This window comes from Spermophilus citellus (genome assembly GCF_964194105.1).
Source record: "Spermophilus citellus genome assembly, chromosome: 10".
Taxonomy (NCBI): Eukaryota; Metazoa; Chordata; class Mammalia; order Rodentia; family Sciuridae; genus Spermophilus; species Spermophilus citellus.
Window position 1 is genome coordinate 126197242 of NC_138197.1, and position 18162 is coordinate 126215403.

General features: G+C 54.1%; 1 protein-coding gene across 3 annotated transcripts in view; it reads right to left on the minus strand.

Moving 5' to 3' along the window:
• The window catches only part of FOXRED2 (FAD dependent oxidoreductase domain containing 2), a 17566-nt gene extending 1570 nt beyond the window's left edge, over window positions 1–15996 (minus strand). The window contains exons 1-8 of one of the 3 annotated variants that reach the window (XM_081310652.1): window positions 15856–15986; window positions 14860–15387; window positions 12809–13060; window positions 11881–12150; window positions 10531–10697; window positions 4697–4862; window positions 3299–3540; window positions 2118–2288 (exon numbers count right to left, since the gene is read on the minus strand). In XM_081310652.1, the coding sequence (XP_081166778.1) occupies window positions 2118–2288; window positions 3299–3540; window positions 4697–4862; window positions 10531–10697; window positions 11881–12150; window positions 12809–13060; window positions 14860–15386 (1795 nt within the window). In that variant the 5' untranslated portion in view covers window position 15387; window positions 15856–15986. Of the gene's footprint in view, window positions 1–2117; window positions 2289–3298; window positions 3541–4696; window positions 4863–10530; window positions 10698–11880; window positions 12151–12808; window positions 13061–14859 lie in introns of all 3 variants that reach the window. The other 2 variants (XM_081310653.1, XM_081310654.1) reach the window with 2 other exon arrangements.
• Between the last annotated feature and the right edge of the window lie 2166 nt (window positions 15997–18162).

Here is an 18162-nt window from a genome sequence, read left to right on the forward strand (position 1 = left end):
AACCGCGCGCCGACCGGAACCCCGGGGTCCCCCGGACCTCCCCCGGAATTTCCTCCTACTATCCTTCCCCAACCAATGGGAACTCTCCAAGAGTCTGGTAACATGAGTCCGTAACATGAGTCCGGTAGCAGGCCAAGGTGAACAGCGGGAGTCCAATTTGCATATGAATGTAAATCTTAACATAATCATCTCAGTGGCTAGCTGGCGTCACTTTACAACCAAAGGTGCCATACATTGTATATTTGCTTGTGGCTCCTAGCAGTAACCCTTACTTGATAATGCCTCCCAAACATGAGAACAATCATGGTAGCAATTTGGATGTGCTGAAAAGAAGCTGTAAAATACTACTTTTCAGTGAAAAGATGACTGTTCTAGACTTAATAAGACAAAAAAAAAATCACATGCTGTGGTTGCTAAAATCTATGGTAAGAACATTTTCTATCTGTGAAATTGTGATGGGAAAGAAATTCATGCTGGTTATTCTGTTGACTACAAGCTTCAAAAGTCATGCCACAGTGCCTCGTGCGTGCTAGGACGGAAGGGCATGACACCAGTGGGTGGGTGACATGAGCAGGAAACTTGTTCCCACTGACATCAACATTTTGCACCCAAAGTCATCGAGCCTATGTGAAGACTTCAGCGAGGCCCCGGACATGACTGAGCCCACACCATGCACTGCAGGTCAAGGGTTTGGTTTTATCCATGGTCTCAGGCATCCACTGGGGGTTTTGGAACATGTGTCCTGAAGAGAAGCGGGGCCTGCTGTACTCATATGGCTCTGAATGAAAGCTCAGGAGAGATAAGATGGATGTCGGCTGGGTCTTCTGGGGAGTTGGCGACAGGCTGGGACATGGAGGGTCGAGACCTCCTACAGCTGCGGAGAAGCCTTCCGCCTCCCAGGCCCCCTCATCTCACGTAGGGAGGTACGTAACAGGGGACACTGTGGGGCTCCTGGGGCAAACAGGCTGACAGGGGCCCCAGGGTGTCCCTCTGACTCTCTGAATTCTACCAGGGGACCCCGGCAGGACAGGTAGATAGTCCTCTCTGAACAGGGAAGAGAGCAGGTGCCAGGGAGGACAGAGGACAGTGAGGTGGCTATCTCTCCAGCACAACCTTCTGCTGATGTCACCCCCTCTGCAAGGTGTGGTGGGCCCGGACGCCCAGCAGCTGGAGGCCAGAGCTAGCAGCTGCCGGACAGCTGGGGGCGGGGGCAGAGAGGAGCCACATCTGCCCGCTGGCCGTCTCCAGGAGGAATCCTCCCAGTTCAAGGCAGTGGCTCAGTGGCTCACCCTGTCCAGAACTGTCTAGAAAGGGAGGTGGGAGCCCGATGGCCTGGCATGGCCTATTGGAGGGGCCCACAGTCAAGGTGGGAACGTGCCCCTAACACAGACGGCATTTTTGTAGAGTCTGGAAATCTCAGGAGACCAACAGGCATTTGGAGCCAAGGACTCCAACCTCCGATATAATTTCAGGAATCAGAGTCTGATCAAAGCTGAGAACTCCAAGACTGCCAGTTCTTCAAGGGTGTTTGACTCTGGCTCTGTGAATTACCTTGTGCATCTACATATGTGCAGATTATCAGTTAAAAATACATATTTATACATAAGTATGTATTTTATAACATAAAAATATATAATACGTAAATTATGTAATATATAAATATATAAAATAAATATATACATGTAAATTATATAACATATAAATTACACATCATAACATATAAATTATTTATATATATATATATATATGTACGGGGGTTGAACCCAGGGGTACTTAACTCCTGAGCCACAATCCCCTCTTTCCCTCCGTGGGCTGTTGCCTGTTCACCCCAAGATCCAAACTTTGGCTGAGGGCCTCTACACAGGGCTCTCCCACCCCATTGTGTGCGGTGACACTCGGGGACCCAGCCCGGCTCGGTTGGTGTGTTTTGTGGAGTCTGGGCTCTGGGGAGCTGCCTTCTTTCCCTGCCAGTCTAGCTGTATTTTGGGGGACACTGTCCTGGGAGGGGGCTGCAGGGAACGCCTTGCCCACCCCCTTATGGGCAATGGGCTCTGGAGTTCTGGGCCCCTGGTCTCCCTGGCCATCCCTGCACCTCCACCTTGGTCCCTTTGCGTCACCTGCGTAGAAGCTCCGCAGGTCGGTGTCCAGACAGTTCTCCAGGAAGCGCCGCAGGGGCAGGATGTGTCCCACGGGCGCCGTCCAGTCGGTCAGGAAGTCTTCCACAACATGGTGGATGGCCGTGGGCCGTGGCAGGGGCCACTGTGCGGGGCGGAACCTCACCTCCTGCTCTGTGGAGGAGGCGGGGGTCAGGGCCAGGCTGGCCACGCAGTGTCCCCACGCCTCCTGCGCTCCCTCCCACCACGCCTGCGAGGGCTGTGGGCTGGCTCCAGGAGGAGGGCTGACAGAGGGAGAGGAACTGGATCGTCACCGTGGCCCCCGAGGGCAGCGCCAGGACCCGCAGCTCGAGGTTGGTGTCCGCCCCCTCCCTGGACTGAGGCCCTTCCCAGCCGTCCTTCCCCGAGAGGCTTGGAGCCCCGCAATGAAAGGGTCTAGAGCTCGCTGGTCCAGACTCCCACCCGGGGACCCCGGTGAGGAGCCCGCTGAGCGCAGACCTGGCCAGCCTGGTGCGGGCACCTTCTCCAGAGGCCAGCCGCAGCCCAGCCTCGGGCAGCTCTAACTCTCAGTGCTCCTCCCCTGCTGGCACCACCCGCCCGCCCTGGGGAACAGGTCGAGCTGGCCACCCTCTTTCTCTGGAGCCCTTCGAGCTCCGAAGGACAAGCCACGTTCCCCAGGCTGCCTGTTTACTGGAGCTAAGCTGCGCCAGAGCTGCTGCCCTTCCGGGTGAGTCGTCAGATGTGTCCTCATGCAGTCCTACCGGGAGGGGACTACGGTCATCCCCATTTTACAGACAAGGAAGCCAGGCTCAGAGAGGTTCAGTAACAGTCCAACGTCACACAGCAATGAAAGGACAGACTTGGCCCAGCTCTTTCTGTCCTGTGCTAGTCAGTTCCAGTTCCTTGCCCTGTTCCTTCTAACATGCCACCTACAGCCCCTCACCCACTGTGGTCATTGTCCTTTGGAGACACTGGTATGACAGTGCCCTTCTTCCTGTGTGGGGCTTGGTGGATCATGACACTCCAGCGTGGCCTATGCAGGTCACAGTATGTGCCAGAATCTGGAAATGGCAATTTTTTCGGACCTTCTGCCTCAGCCAGGTCTCTGGGCAGAGTCCCTGAGGGTCCCCTCTGTCAGCTGAAGGAGTGCTGCGAGGAATGAATTGTGATAAATGCCCGCTCACCGGTGGGGAGGCGTCTGTAGAAGTAGATGACAGGGTGGAGGAAGTTGGACAGCCAGGCGTCCTCGGTGTGCCCCACCGACCGGTCATAAAAGAAGACATCCTTGTCGGGCCCAGAGAAGTTCTTGCCGTACTCCATGTTGACGACGAAGAGCCCGTGCCTGGCCGGCCTCCCGGTGAGCGTCTCCAGCTGGGCCAGCATCTGCATGGGGAACTCCTCCAGGTACTCGAAGGCCAAGGCGTTCCTGGGGGGCAACACGCGGTCTCAGAGCTGTGGCCAGGGACAGGTGTGGGCACGGCTGCCTGGCCACATGGCCCTTCCCCACAGTGCCAGCGCAGTGGCGTCCGCTCTGGCTGGCTCTCCTTGCTGTCTGGTGCTGGGGTGGAACCCAGGGCCCCCACGTGCCAGGCGAGTGCCCTACCATGGAGCACCAGCCCGCACACACCCGTGTGAGCATGCTGTGACCACCACTCTCTCGGACCTCGAGAGATTCCAGAACACTCCACACCCTGAAGTGCACCCTGGAGGGAAGAGCCCTGCAGGCCGGAAGGGAGTGGCCGCCCTGAGCTAGTTGGGAGCTTGGGGATTGGGCCACAGAGCAGGAGGGGTCGGGCGGCAGGGAGCCGAGCACTCGGTGGGCCAACCGTGCAGCCACCTCCTGGGGGGGGGGCCCTCTGGCCACTGCGTGGAGAACAGCCCAGGCTACAGGTGGCAGTACCTCAGCAAAGGGGGCAGCCAGCCAGAGCCATCGGGTTCTGGACACTGCTGAAGGCGGGTGGGGCTCAGGGATCTGCCCACAGGCTGGGTGTCCAGGTGAAAGAGGGTGGTCGAGGGTGACGTGAGCCGTGCTGAGTTCGTGTCCCGGGACTTGGCCGCGCTCCGATCCAGGAGCCAGAAGTTCTTCCCCTGCTCCCCTCCCTGGTCCCCTCCCCAGCTCCCTAGGCGGCTCCCTGGGTGCTCTGCGAGGTGTCCTTCTGAGGCCCAGTCCTCAGTGCTCTGCTGCCTGTTCTGGATGGATAAGCACCTGGACCGAGTGGGTCCCGGCCGGTGTATGCGAACTCTTAACCCCAAGCTGGGGACTGACCTCCCAGGGGCACCCTGTTTCTGCACCTTGGTGGCGAAGGGTTTCCACCAGTGACTTTGACCTCCTTCTTCACCCCTGCAAGATGATCATCCCCATTTTGCAAAAAAGGTTCAGTTAGGTTAACTAACTTGCCTGAAGTCACACAGCAAAAGGATAAACCCAGAGTTCACGCCCAGGACCAACTGTCTGACTGCACTCCCCCGCCCCACCCCGACTCATTTTAAGAGGGAAGAGCTGGGCTCCCCCACAGACAGAGTGGGCAGTGGTGTGCTGCAGGGTGCGTGGGTGAAGCCTGGGGGGCAGGCGGGCTACTCACCCCTTGAGCAGGATGACATCGGCCAGCACACTGAACATCTGGTAGAGCCCCGAGGCCTCGTTCACGCGCCGGATGATGGCGTTGGTGAGCTGTGTGATGGGCAGCTCGGTGGAGGGCCAGGCCACACCGTGGTGCCGATGCTCCAGCAGCCGGTGGACGGCTCGCACTGAAAGGGCCAGAGGGAGGAAGGGCCTGTGGCTCTTCAGATCGTATCTGTGTTCACTCCGCGGGAGGTGCAGGCCTTCCGGCGGAGTGGGGGCAGCAAAGGTTTGGGTCAAGTTCCAAACAGTAATTGTTCTCTGCTTGTGGCCATGCACAGATGCCCCTGAGTGGCATCCCCTGGGATGAGCAGGCAGAGGAATGGGTGAGGCTAGGTGGGGGCCACAAGCCTGGGTCTGTCCACCTCTGCCTGAGGCCCTCTGCAGTGGAAGTCCGGGCACCGTCACCTCACTTGAGGAGCCCAACCCAGACCCAGAGCCTCGCTGCCCTCCAGCCCGTTCCCACCAGAGCCGCCCACCTGGAAAGCCTGGATAGCACCCCCCCCCCAGCACCCCTGCCTCTAGCGCTATTTTGAGGCGCTCTTATCTCTACATGGGGTGCAGGAGCAGCTGGTAGCTAAGTGACAGGGAGGGGCTTCCTTTCCCTGGGGCTGCTGGCGGCGGGTCCTGGGAGGAGCACTGCACATGGACACCTGCTCCCCCACAGCTGACCAGCAAATGCCCCAGACAGTGAAGGCCAGGCGCCAACAGGGCTTGCGTGGAGGAGCCGGGTGGCCACGAGCCGGGAGGAGTCCGGCGCCAGGGCCTGGCTCCTGAGGCGCAGTGGCTGAGCTGAGGGTGGAGAGGGGAGCAGCCAGAGCTTGGGAGGGTGGAGGCTGCGGCCCGAGGCCCGGGGAGGCGAAGCCCCTAGTGCCAGGTGCAGTGCCAACAGTGGCCGTGTGGGAAGGGGCGGGGGGACACCACGACCCGTGGGCAGCAGCCCTGCAGAGGCTCTGGAAGTGTCCAGAGGGAAGGGAGCCCAGGAACTGTGAGCCCAGGAGGCCGAGGTCTGTGCTTAGCGAAAGGCAGTTCCCGCGGGCACCACGGCCCTGGAGGGCGGGCCAGTGAGGCCGTGGGGACAGCGCTCAGGAGCATCCGTCTGGTGTCTCTGTCGTCCATCACATCCTGCTGCCTCGATGTCTTTCGCTTCCCTTGGGACAGTTTCTCAGGGTTACCACTGTCCCAACCCCGGGAGGGCTTCAGCTGCTTGGGGACAGCGGTCAGTTGCCTGTGCACCCAGGACTGATTCCCACTTGCCTGAAGCTTACTGCCTAGGTGTGGCTTTAGAGTCAGCGGGTGTGGATGTGAATCCCCTCTGCCATCCCCTGGCTGGGTGGCTAAGGGCAGGTTACTTGACTTCTCTGTGTGCCAGTTTTCTCATCTGGAAAATGGAGTTGAACTAACAGGATCTGTTTCATGGGGCTGAGGATGAAGTGTATGGAAAGATGGGGACAGAGGAAGCAAGAGGGCTGGGCAGTGGTGGCCAGGATGGTGGGAACGGGTGGCAGCGCATGTGGGATGGTGAGGCCTGGCAGCCGGGATGGTGTGCAGACAGCCGGAGCCCTCCAGCTCCTTCCTGACCACACATCATCTGGGAATGGACTGCAGGGCACGATGACCTCTCCCTGCCAGGTGGGAAGGGCAGCGGGATGCCAGACCACCGTCAAGGTCAAGTGGGGCAGCAATGGGACCTTAGGGATTTTAATGGCAAATTAACTGGTTTAGGCAGCAGCTGCAGGTGGCAGAGCCCCCGCTCAGCAGCCCGAGGAGCTGCCAGTGCCACTGTCTGTGGGGCGCGAGGCTGTGGTGGGGCCTTCCCTGGACCCTCCAGTTCCAGAGGCAGCCATGGATTCAGGGGCTGATGGCCCCAAGGAGCAGGGACTCATTCTCAAGCCACAGCTGAGCCCACCCACTCTAACCTGGAGGAGGAGGCATGAAGTCCCCCCTCCTCGGTTGATTCTTCAGAAAATGCTGACTTATGTCATATGGACAACTATGGTATTCATAATATCACTCTTAATCAGAGGCACTATAACATTATTGTTATCATACCCTGAAACGGAGTACCACTATAATTCCTATAGTTCTGACCCCTTATTATCCCTAAGAGATTTATCTTCCCTCATAGGATTTTTAACTAAATGTATCCTTATTCAAGAACTAACAGCCAAGGGAGGTGGCACACACCTGTAATCCCAGAAGCTTGGGAGGCTGAGGCAGGAGGATCGCAAGTTCAAAGCCAGCCTCAGCAACAGTGAGGTTGTTTTGAGGTGCTGAGCAGCTCAAAAAGACCGTGTCTCTAAATATAAAAAGGGCTGGGATGTGGCTCAGTGGTTAAGCACCCCTGGTTCAATCCCCAGGGCTGGGGAAAAAAAAAAACTCAAGAAATTACAGCATTATTATAGTAACATCCACAGCCAGCCTGGCATGGTGGTGCTGGCCTGTGATCTGGGCTACTGGGGAGGTTGAGGCAGGAGGATTCCATGTTTGAGGTCAGCCTGGGCAGCTTATCAGCTTCTCAAAATACAAAGGACTGGGGTGTAGCTCAGGGGTAGAGCCCCCTGGGTTCAATCCCCAGTATTGGTGGAAAGCAAAAAAAAAAAAAAAAAAAAAAAAAAAAATCACAGCTGTGCAGGCGTTACTAAATTTCTATTTTTGCATATGATTAACTTATTGCACAACCCTAATAATATTTCCAACAATCAATGATATAAAAACAAAATTTCAACTGGAAAATATGAAACAATCCCCCCCCCACTTTTTTTTTGCGGTGTTAGGAATTGAACCCAGGGCCTAGTTGTGGAGAACAGACTGCCTGGGCCGAATTCGTTGGTGTGCTGCAGAACAGCAGAGTTATTCCATCCTGCAAAGCAGCGGCCTGCCCTGAGCTACTCAGTTCAGGGCTAAGGCAGGGGGACTCCGTAGCTCGTCTGGGCAAATGGATAGATAACCACCAGATGCTGGACATGCTGAACTTACCAAACGGCTGCCCAGCACAATCAGAAGGCACAAACCGGTAAGTGAATCATCTGTGCTAATAAGTGACGCCTGTGGGCTAGGGATATGGCTCAGTTGGTAGAGTGCTTGCCACTCATGCCCAAGGCACAGGGTTCAATCCCCAGCACCAAACAAACAAACAAACAAACAAAAAACCCAGAGTGACGCCTGTGAACTCATTGGATTAAATCAGAGACACATGGGCACACGAGGTATTAAGCTCACGACTGTGAAACCAGGCCCTGGAGCTTATCAAACAGACCTCTGAATGGTGTCACCCTCACCTGGAGGGTAACAGGAGAGGCACCAGAGACATCCTCTTACCAGACCTCTGGTGAAGCCCCAGCCTCATCTCTGTCTGATGAGGCTGCTTAGACACCGCCCCGCCCTGCCCCGCCACCCAGCCCTCAAACTCCACAGCTCTGTGCCTGAGCAAGGCCTCTGGCTGTGATCTAATCTTCACTTGTATCTGCTCTCTGCCTTTGCCCTGGGCAAGGCTCTTGAATCCCTGTTGCCACCTTAACCTTTCTCAGCCATTCTGGAACCTATATACTCTCGTATTAAGTGTGACTTCATATTAGTAATCAAGAGTGGAAAGGAAGAAAAGACCCCGATTACCAAAGGGACATGAGGATTTGGTGAATTAAAGCCAACAAAGTGATTCGACTTGTGAATTTATTTATTTTGGTACCAGGGATTACTGAACTCAGGGGTGCTTAACCACTGAGCAACATCCTCAGCCCTTTTTTTATATTTTATTTTGATACAGGGCCTCACTAACTTGCCGAGGCTGGCTTTGAACTAACTCACAATCCTCCTGCCCACCTCCCCAGCTGCTGGGATTACAGGCGTGCGCCACCACACCTGGCCTTGTGGATTCATTTTATTCAGTAAATTCTGCGGTTGTGGAAAGGCTCTGGCGTGGCTGGCCTATGTCAGTGGCCTGGCTCCCACCAGACACTCCCACACACTAAGCCGGGGCCCTGAGCCACATCCCGCTGGAAACATTTTCCTTCCATCACCTAAATATATATATATATTTTGTTGATGGACTTTTATTCATAAGCAGTGCTGAGGATGGAGCCCAGTGCCTTGCTGGTGCGGGCAGGTGCTCTACCACTGAGACACCCCAGCCCCAAGACGCTTGATCTTCCCTGGGCCCAGCACGCTGCTTCTGCTCTGAACTCTGGACTGAATCTTACATCCACTGAATGCAAGTCAAACACTTTAAGCTAAAAATTTACTAAACTGGTGGGATCAAACCCCAGGAAAACTTAGTTAGCAGTTAAATATCCTAGTCAACTAGCTTTGATCTACTTCTTTTTCTGTTAAGGGGTAAAGAAGGCGGGAGAAGCCCGAGCAGAACTGAAACTACTCTCTTGAATTTGCAATTCAACATGAATATTTGACTTGGGATCTGCTAAAAAGAGGATCCAACCTTTAGATTCACATTTATCCAACGTCAGTTATTCTCAAGAAATCACAGTGATCCCGCACATTATACCTACTCTTTGGTGCTTCATCAGAGGAGCAAGGAGCACCCTATACCTTTTAATTCAAGACAAGCTATGAAAATCCAGGGCCTCTAATTATAACGTAATTTATAATGTCATCATTACTGATTGGGTCTTCGTGATAATCTTTTTCATAGTAACCCTATCTTAATCGGGGGATGCAGCAACTGGAGTTCCATTAACAACAAGCCCCAGATACAGTGAGAAAGTCATGAAAACTCTGATCCTCAGAGCTTTCTTGAGAAAAACGAGGATTTGGCTAGTGGCTCATCCCTGTAACCCCAGTGACTACAGAAGGCTGAGGCAGGAGGATTGCAAGTTCAAGGCCAGCCTCAGCAACTTAGGGAGGTGCTGTCTTAAAATAAAAAGGACTGGGGTGTAGCCCCCAGGTAGAGCCAAGGGCCCTGGGTTTAATCCCCAGCACAGGGAAAAAAAAAAAAAAAGAGAAAGGGAGGGCAGGGGGAGGGGAAGTCCCCTTCTCTCTCTCTCTCACCGTCTAGTTCCCATTTATCCTTAAAATCACAAGGCATCATTTTTGGGTTGGGCATTATTTTTGTACGATAAGTCAAATTATTTTTCAAAATTATGTTTTAGTATTTGATGTGCACTCTCAAGTTAGTAGAAAATTTATACCTTCAGTACTGAGAGTTGTGAATCACAAGTATTTAATCTGATTGCAACTTTTCTTTCAATCTGTCAGCAGGCAGCGTGTGCGTGACAGAGCCACCCAGCTGGCTGATGGGTGCCCAGGAATCACCTTATTCAGCCTCAGGACAGCCCTGAGCGGGCAGAAGTCACCTCCTTTTCACCTCTGATGATAGGGATGTGCTCAGCCAGGGTAAGGTCACCTCTAAGACCACCCATCCAGGTTAGCATGCTTTGTGGCCCTGGACATTGGACACGGGTGCTCTACCACTGAGCCACCTCCCCGCCCATTTTTACTTTACTTTCAGACAGGGTCTTTCTTAAGTTGACAGGTTGGCCTTGAACTTATGATTCTCCTGCCTCAGCCTCCTGAGTCACTGGGATTACAGGCGTGTTAGAATCTGTTAACCCCTCAGGCTTTAAGCACAACACAGGCCACCCCAGAGCCTCCCACCTTTATGCTGTATCTGTTGCTACTTTTCTAGGTGACCCTCAGGCCATGAAAACCTGGGGTCAGCTGCCTAACAGGAAGCTATGACCACTGACTGCTGGTGAACAGTCCCTTAACGCTTCTGGAGGTCTGGAGTATTCACAAGCCCCAGGGATAATGACGGGTCCTGCCTGGGGACAGTGGACTCACCTGTGTACCGGAATCCGTGGATGAAGCCCCCAGCTGATTTGCGGTAGTCCACCGAGTGGCTGGCGGTGCCCAGGATGAAGAGGCCGCGACTGCCTTTGGACTCATAGCTGGCTCTGATCAGCGGGTACTTCTTGCTGAACTCGCTCCCGGAGCTGAGTTTGAGGGACCTGGGAGTGGAAAGGGGTCAGTCACAGTCCTCGTGTGGAGGAAGCCCTTTCCAGACAGTGGGTTTTCCACCCATCCCACTTCATCTCATAGATGAAGCACCTGGGCTTAGATCAAGGACATGCAGGTCAGGGACAGAGCTCGAATCCAAGCTTGGCCCAAGACTAGGCTCTGGGCCAAACCTGAGGCCTGCTGTCATCTGAGGGGAAAGGAGGGTCTGGGCAGGCCCTTGTCCTCCTGTGCCCTGGCCAGAAGGCAAGAGAGAGTGAGCGGATGCTCTGGCCCAACCCTCACACGTGTCCGAGTAGCAACCTCTACAGACCAGGCTCCACTGGGCAGTCCTTCAAAATCCATTATGAATAACTTTAGGAACTTTTTATTTTTTGTACCAAGGATTCAACTCAGGGACACTGAACCACTAAGCTATATCCCCAGCCCCTTTTTTATATTTTGAGACAGGGTCTCACTGAGTTGCTTAGGGCCTTGAACTTGTGATCCTGCTGTCTCAGCCTCCCAAGTCACGGGGATTACAGGTGTGCACCACTGCGCCCAGCTCAGAGATTAACTGTTTTTTGGTACCAGGGATTGAACCCAGGGGTGTTTAGCTGCTGAACCACATCCATAGTCTTTTTTACGTTTTATTCTGGGACGGGGTCTCACTAAATTGCTAAGGCTGGCTTTGAAATTGAGATCCTCCTGCCTCAGCCTCCTGAGCCATCAGGATTACGGGCGTGTGCCATCATGCCAGACAGGAACTGACATTTTACTGAGCATACAGCATATGCCAAGCACTGTCTTATATTAATCCTCACATGACCATATAAGAAGGAAGTGAGTATCCCCAGGGCAGAGATAAAGAACTGGGGCAAACTGTGATCAAGTGACCTTCCGAGGGCGCCCAGATTTGACCAGCAGAGATGCCAGGTTGACCTGGCCTGTGCTCATGGCCCTGGAGAAGCTCACCCCTGTCTGGGCCTGACCGCCCACCTGACCACTCAGGGGAGGACCCCTGATGGAGGGTCTCAGGACCGTCTGGGAGCTGAAAGGGAAACCAGGGGGAACCTACCTCAGACCTTTCAGGGACATTCTGAAAACTCTCTCAATGGCCCACTGTGTGGCCTCCTGTCCCCAGGAGGTCAGAAGGTGCTTCCTAGGAGACCCCGCCTCTTTCCCCGTGGGACTCACTGGTTGAAGATGGAGAAGTCGAATCTCCAGCCCAGGCAGCGGATGACCCGGTCGTAGGCCACGCGCATGGCGAAGTTGTCGTTGTCGTCCTGGGGGAGGGGGATGGCATCAGCACTCTGGTTGGCCCTGGTTTCCTCCAGGAAGAACTTCAGGGTGATGTGGAACCTGCCCTCGTGGTCCTTCACGATGGCCAGATCCGTCAGGTCCGACTCGAGAAGCCCGTCCAGGGACTTCAGCTGATAGGTGTCCAGCAGGCCATTGTTGATAGCTCTGGGGCCCCAAGAGAATGCAAGGAGACGGGAGGGGACTCAGGAGGGCTGGTGAGTCCGGTGGGGCCAGGAGGGGTGTGAGAGGTGGTTCTTCCCACATTTGGGGCTTGCGAGGGTTGGGCAGTGGCGTGTCCCCAAGGACTTGTGTTGGGAGCTTGGTCCCCAGCGTGGTGATGTTGGGAGGGTGGGGGACCTTCAGAGGTGGAGCCTAGAGAAGGCCACTGTCTAGCGAGACAGTTTTAGCAAACCTGACCCTTTCCCTCATCTGTCTTCCCATCTCACCACATGACCGCTCCCTCCTGAGTTCCTGTGATCCTGATGACATCTGCTGTGAGGTGACACAGGCAGGGGAGACCTTGACAGAGCCAATACCAGGCCATTTGGACTTCCCACTTTGAAAGTATGAACTAAATAAAACTCTTTTCTTTTTTTTTAATATTTTATTTTTTAGGTTTTAGGTGGACACAATATCTTTATTTTTATGTGGTGCTGAGAATCGAACCCAGGGCCTCATGCACGCCAGGTGAGCGCGCTACCACTTGAGCCACATCCCCAGCCCTAAAATTCCTTTCTTTGTAAGTGGACCAGCCCCAGGTATTTTGTTACAGCGACACAGATCCTGGACTCCTACAGGCTTTCAGTACAGGGATGCAGCATACCTGAGGTCTCCAACGTAGTGGGTGGCCCAGGAGAGCCGCACCCGGGAGCGGCTCAGCATGTGGATGAAGTTCGTGACACCCAAGATGTTCTCTGCCGTCTCAAAGGCCGAGTTCCCGCGGCCCAGGATCAGCACATTCTGACCCACAAAGTCCCCAGGATCCACGGACACAGACTCATAACCCTCTGCGTATTCAGAGCCAGGGAAGTCAACCTGGTTGGGGACTGACACACCAGTGGCCACAAGGAGGACACTGCAGGTAAGGACATAGGAAAGACAGTGCAGTCTCTCAGCGATAAGATTACTTGGTTAAAACCACCTACTTCACCCCAACTGTAGGCTCCTAACAGGTGACAGACGTTCATTCACTCACTCACTCATCACTCGGCCACTTGCTAACCCAGCCCATACTGCAAGACCTTCCTCTCGAAGACCTCACAGCCCAGGGGGTACACATGCCTGCACAGTGTACTCCATCCATCACACTGATCCTGGGGATTAATTACGCTTTCTTTCTTTTTTGGGACCAGGGATTGAACCCAGGGGCATTTAACCACTGAGCCACATCCCCAGCCCTTTTTTATATATTTTTTTAGAGACAGGGTCTCTCTGAGTTGCTTAGGGCCTTGCTAAGTTGCTTAGGCAGGCTTTGAACTCACAATCCTCCTGCTTCAGCCTCCCGAGCTGCTGGGATTACAGGTGTGGGCCATCTCGCCAGGCTTAATTATGCTTTCTGACTGAGGAGAAAGTGATACTGTGAGAAAACTGAAAAATCAACCTAAGGTTGATCACAGCCATCAGGTGAAGCACCTCCCCTGGTGATGCAAATAGAGCCTGAATTCTGTTTCCCCTCCTGACCTGCCTCCTAGGTATGAATGTCTGCTAAGCAATACTTGGGTGGTGGGCCCTATACTGGTGCATGGGTTTACTCCTCAAAGCAGCCTGGAGTGAGCTGAGTGGTCTCTCTCCAGGCGAGGAGATGCAGCTCCTGTGAGTTCCTAAGAGCAGCAGAGCCACTTTGTGCTCAGATGGGTGTGATTCCGAAGTCCTGCTCTTTGGAGAGGAGAAGGGTGTAGGATCCAGCAGTGGTCAGTTTGGGAGTCGGATCCTGCTGGCCTGCAGAATGCTTTGACCACAGGGTGGTTTCAAAATAGAACTGGATGGCCTGTGGAAGGAGCACACAGAGCCCTATTGGTCCTTTTTTCTGATCCTTGTCCACTCTGCTCATAACTGACTCCCTTCTGCTGCAGCACATCTGCCTGAAGTGTGAGAGTCCAGATCAGTACAGTCTTCTGCCCCTGGGCTGTGAGAGGCAAGGAGCAATGCTGGGCCTACATAACAGAGCAGGTGAACATTGCTGAGCACCTGCCTGGGGCCAAGTTCAAGGCTAAAGGCCAGGAAAGGAGAAGCAGTCTGATGCAGCGGATGGAACACAGGATTTGGAGTTACAAAAATATGAGCTCAAATTGCAGTTCTACCACATACACAGCATTAATTACCCAACTTCTCTGAGCCCCAGGTGTTCACCTGTCAAATGGGATCAGTGAACTTCCCCGCTCAGTTCCTTGTGAAGATTAAACAAATTTTGGGGGCCCAGGCAATATTAAGTTGACTCTCAAGCCAAAGCAAGCAAAAAATGGTCACTGGAGGCACTTCCTGTTGGGCCTCTCACTTCTGTTTGGTTCTGAAATCCCACTGGGCCGACCCTGGCTGGACACTTGACCCAGTATTTCCCATCATGCATTCTGGGGACACTAGTTCTAGGAAATGCTCTTTAAGATAGGTTTTGGGGACACATAAACTGTTTCTGCTCGATACCAGCATCACAGTGAATATGAAAGTAGCAAAGACTGGCAAATTCAGAGGAAAGGAATTTGCCACAACATTTAAAGGACACACTTGAGAAACGGTGCCTAAGCAGAACCTCAGTCTGATCCAGGAGTGGGAGAAATGCCCTGCTTCTCCCATTTCTCCCACATCTCCAGGTAACCAAAGTGTCCCTCTGGGAAAGACCTCAGCTGCAGCTGGCCAGCTCCGGCGCAGGTCCCTTACCTGCATTGGTATGTATGGCCCTTCTGGTCAGTCAGGATGAAGTAGTGGCCGTTCCAGGCCCACTGGTCCTTGTCTAGAGTGACATGGGTGATGGTGGTGTTGTACAGCACGTGGAGCCCCAGCCTGTCTGCGAAGTCGCCCAGGTAGCGCACCATGTCGTCGGCGTCAGGGAAGTAGGCGCGGGAGTAGTGTCTGAAGAGGAGCCGGGGATCGTGGCTGAGTAGGGAGTTCCAGTCGTGGCGGAGGTTGAACTCGGCGTTGGCCTTTCCTGTGTAGCGCTTGTTGATGCTGATGAGCTTGCGGTGCCGCGGGTAGCGCGTGAAGAAGCTGCCCGGGGCCGACGCGCGTTCGAAGACCACATAGTCTCTGCCGGCCCGCTGCAGGAAGGAGGCCATCTGCAGGCCCGCGGGCCCCGCGCCCAGCACGCAGTAGTCCCGGTGGGAGCTCACGCACAGAGTCGGGTGCAGGACGAGCGTCAGGAGCAGCCCCGGGGGTCCCCAGAGCCGGGCCGCGGCGGAGAGGTGCATCCTGCGGCAGACCAGAGGGGAGGCCTCGCACCTCGCGGGTGCTGGCAGGTGCTAGCCTTGTCTTTCCGAGGAATGGGGATCAGATGCCCAGGGAGAAGCAAGGGCTTGCGTGCGCCCTCACCGCAACGTGAGGTGCAGCCGGGACCGGAACCCCAGGACCTTGGAGCTCACTTGCCCCCACGCGTTCTGTTCCATGAGGGTTCTGAGGCTCGCAGGAGTCCCAGACCCTTCCGTCTCATCTCCCGTCTCCTTTCCCGCAGGTGCCATCCCCCTTCGTATTGGACACCCTGGGGAAGCAGAGGGTGTCCCCCGATTTCCCGCTCATTCGAGGGGCGCCCCAGGCCCGCGGTAACCTCCGCTGGCACAATCTCTCAGCCACGTCCCTGCCCCGGGGCTGGAGACTGAAGGAGGTGTGGCGTGCAGGCCCCGCCCCCGCCCTCCTGAGCAGAGACAGGGATGTCCAGCGCACCTCGCCCGCCGCGCGCGCCCGGGTGGCTGCTGCCTGCGCGTGCGCGTGGACAGGCTGCGTCCGGGCCCCGCGCCGCCGGCCGCCGCCCCAGCGGAGTTCGAACCTCGCGGCCGCCGGGACCGCAGGCCGTAGTCGAGTGCGGCAGGCAGCCTCGCGCGCGCCGCGGCCCCGCCCCTCCCGCCCGGCCAATGGCAGGGGGCGGGGTCACGTGCTCGGCGCGCAGCACGCCGGGACCCGCTGGCCTGCAGCAGCCCCATGGGGCGCGGGAGCGGCGCACGTGCTGCGGGTGCTAGCAGAGGGGGTCTGAAGCTGGCGACATTTGGGGATTGGACTGGAGAGCGGATCTGGGATAGTCACGGGACTCTAAAATTTTAAACTATGCCTCTTCACATGTGAGTGAAGGGAGAAGAGTTTTGGAGAATACCCGTGTTTTTAAATTCCCAGTGAAGCCCAAGGCTAAATACAACCTAATTGGCCTCCTCAGTTTTGTGGGACAGATAGAACAATTAGTGTTTGCTGCGGTGATTCAGTAGTGTCTGTAGAGCAACAGGCACAACTGACTTGATCTTCAATCAGGACAGGAGCAAAGGGCAGTTTCCAAATGTAGGTTTAGCGGTTGGTTTGCATAAGATCACAGTTTGGAAGTACATCCTGGAATTGAAGCCCAGAGGGGAAACATCAATGACAGGAGATGTGGGAACAGATCAATGTCAGCTTCTCCTGTGGCAGATGGCTTCCAGGATGTGGGCAGAATATGGTGCACCTCTGAGGGAAGGATGAGAACCTTCTAAGGGCATTGTGTACTCCAGTGAAATGAAACTGAGGGTTCTTCTGGAAAGACAGTGTGGAAAGAACTTTCTGGTCTTGAGCTCTGCATGACTGGAGCTGCTTTTCATTAAAAATCACAGCTGGGCCTCTAGGAAAACACTTCCCTGGTCTCTAGAGCCAAAGTACCCACTAAAGAATGCCACATGTCTATTTTCTTCACACCCTGTACCACCAGGGAAAAGCTCCATGAGAACATAAGCTTTTTTGTAGTCACTCAGTGACCCCATGATAAGCACTTGAAAAAGCACTGGAGTGGGTGCTAGGAGAATAGTGAAAAAATCTAAGGATCTTATTTGCTAAGTAGTGGGAGGTAAGATGATGTATTCAGGGCCCTAAAGCTGGGCGGAGCCTGCATTGCAGACAGGATCCACTAGGTTTTGAGTGCAGGACCACTTTTAGCACTGGACTTGGCAGCCCGGTGCAGGACACAGACTTAATGGAATCTGATGCAAAGTACTTAGAGAATGAGCCTTGGCCACTCCCTGCCCCAGTTAACCCTGAGACTGGGCCACATGTCTGAATTCTAAGCTTGAAACTTTATGGCACCTGTCACACCATCATATATGTGTGTGTGTGTGTGTGTGTGTGTGTGTGTGTGTGTGTGTATATATATATATATATATATATATATATATATATATATATGTACTTTTTGACACCTTTGTTTATTTTTATGTGGTGCTGGGATCCAACTCAGTGCCTCATGTGTGCTAGAGAAGTGCTCTACCACTGAGCCACAACCCCAGCCCAAACACCTTATGTACTTTAAAACTACCATGAAAACTCCACACAAACTTTTTGCTTTCTCTCTCCAGTATCCCTAATGACAAAGTAAATTTTGCCCCAGTAAATTTTTGCTTGCAAGGGCTAGGGCCATGGCTCAGTGTAGAGCACCTGACATGCTTGAAACTCTGGGTTCAACTCTCAGAAAAGCACACACACAAATATATACATATATTTGTGCTTCCTGAGGCACAATTATTTTGATTAAAGTTCTAACTTTGGGAATTCTACTACAAAGCTGAATCTATTTCACTTGTAAGATCTGTTATTTCCATTAGCATTAAGTTCTGAAAGCAGTGGTGGCCAGGTACTTACAGAATGCTTGGTTATCCAGCAGGGTGATCACTTCAGTGTCCAGAACAGGACAGCATCCACCCAGAAAAGTTGACTCAGCCGAAACAACCAGAGCTTTCTTATGACACACAGCTTTTGTGGGCTTTGGCTTCAGATTTTGTCACCTGCCCAAGCCAAGCTTGAAAACAATTTACGAAACCAACACAATCACCACTCCATGGAACATTCATCAATATCTTCCAAGGTGGCCTTCTCAAGAGCAGTGATCCTGCCTTGGTGGTGACCCAGAGACATCTGGCCTTCTAAGGCAACAGCCTGGTCTTGTACACGCCAGCAGGCCCGAGGGCCGTGCCGGTGGACTCCTTGCGGGGACCCCCATCACTTACCTCGCAATTAACACTG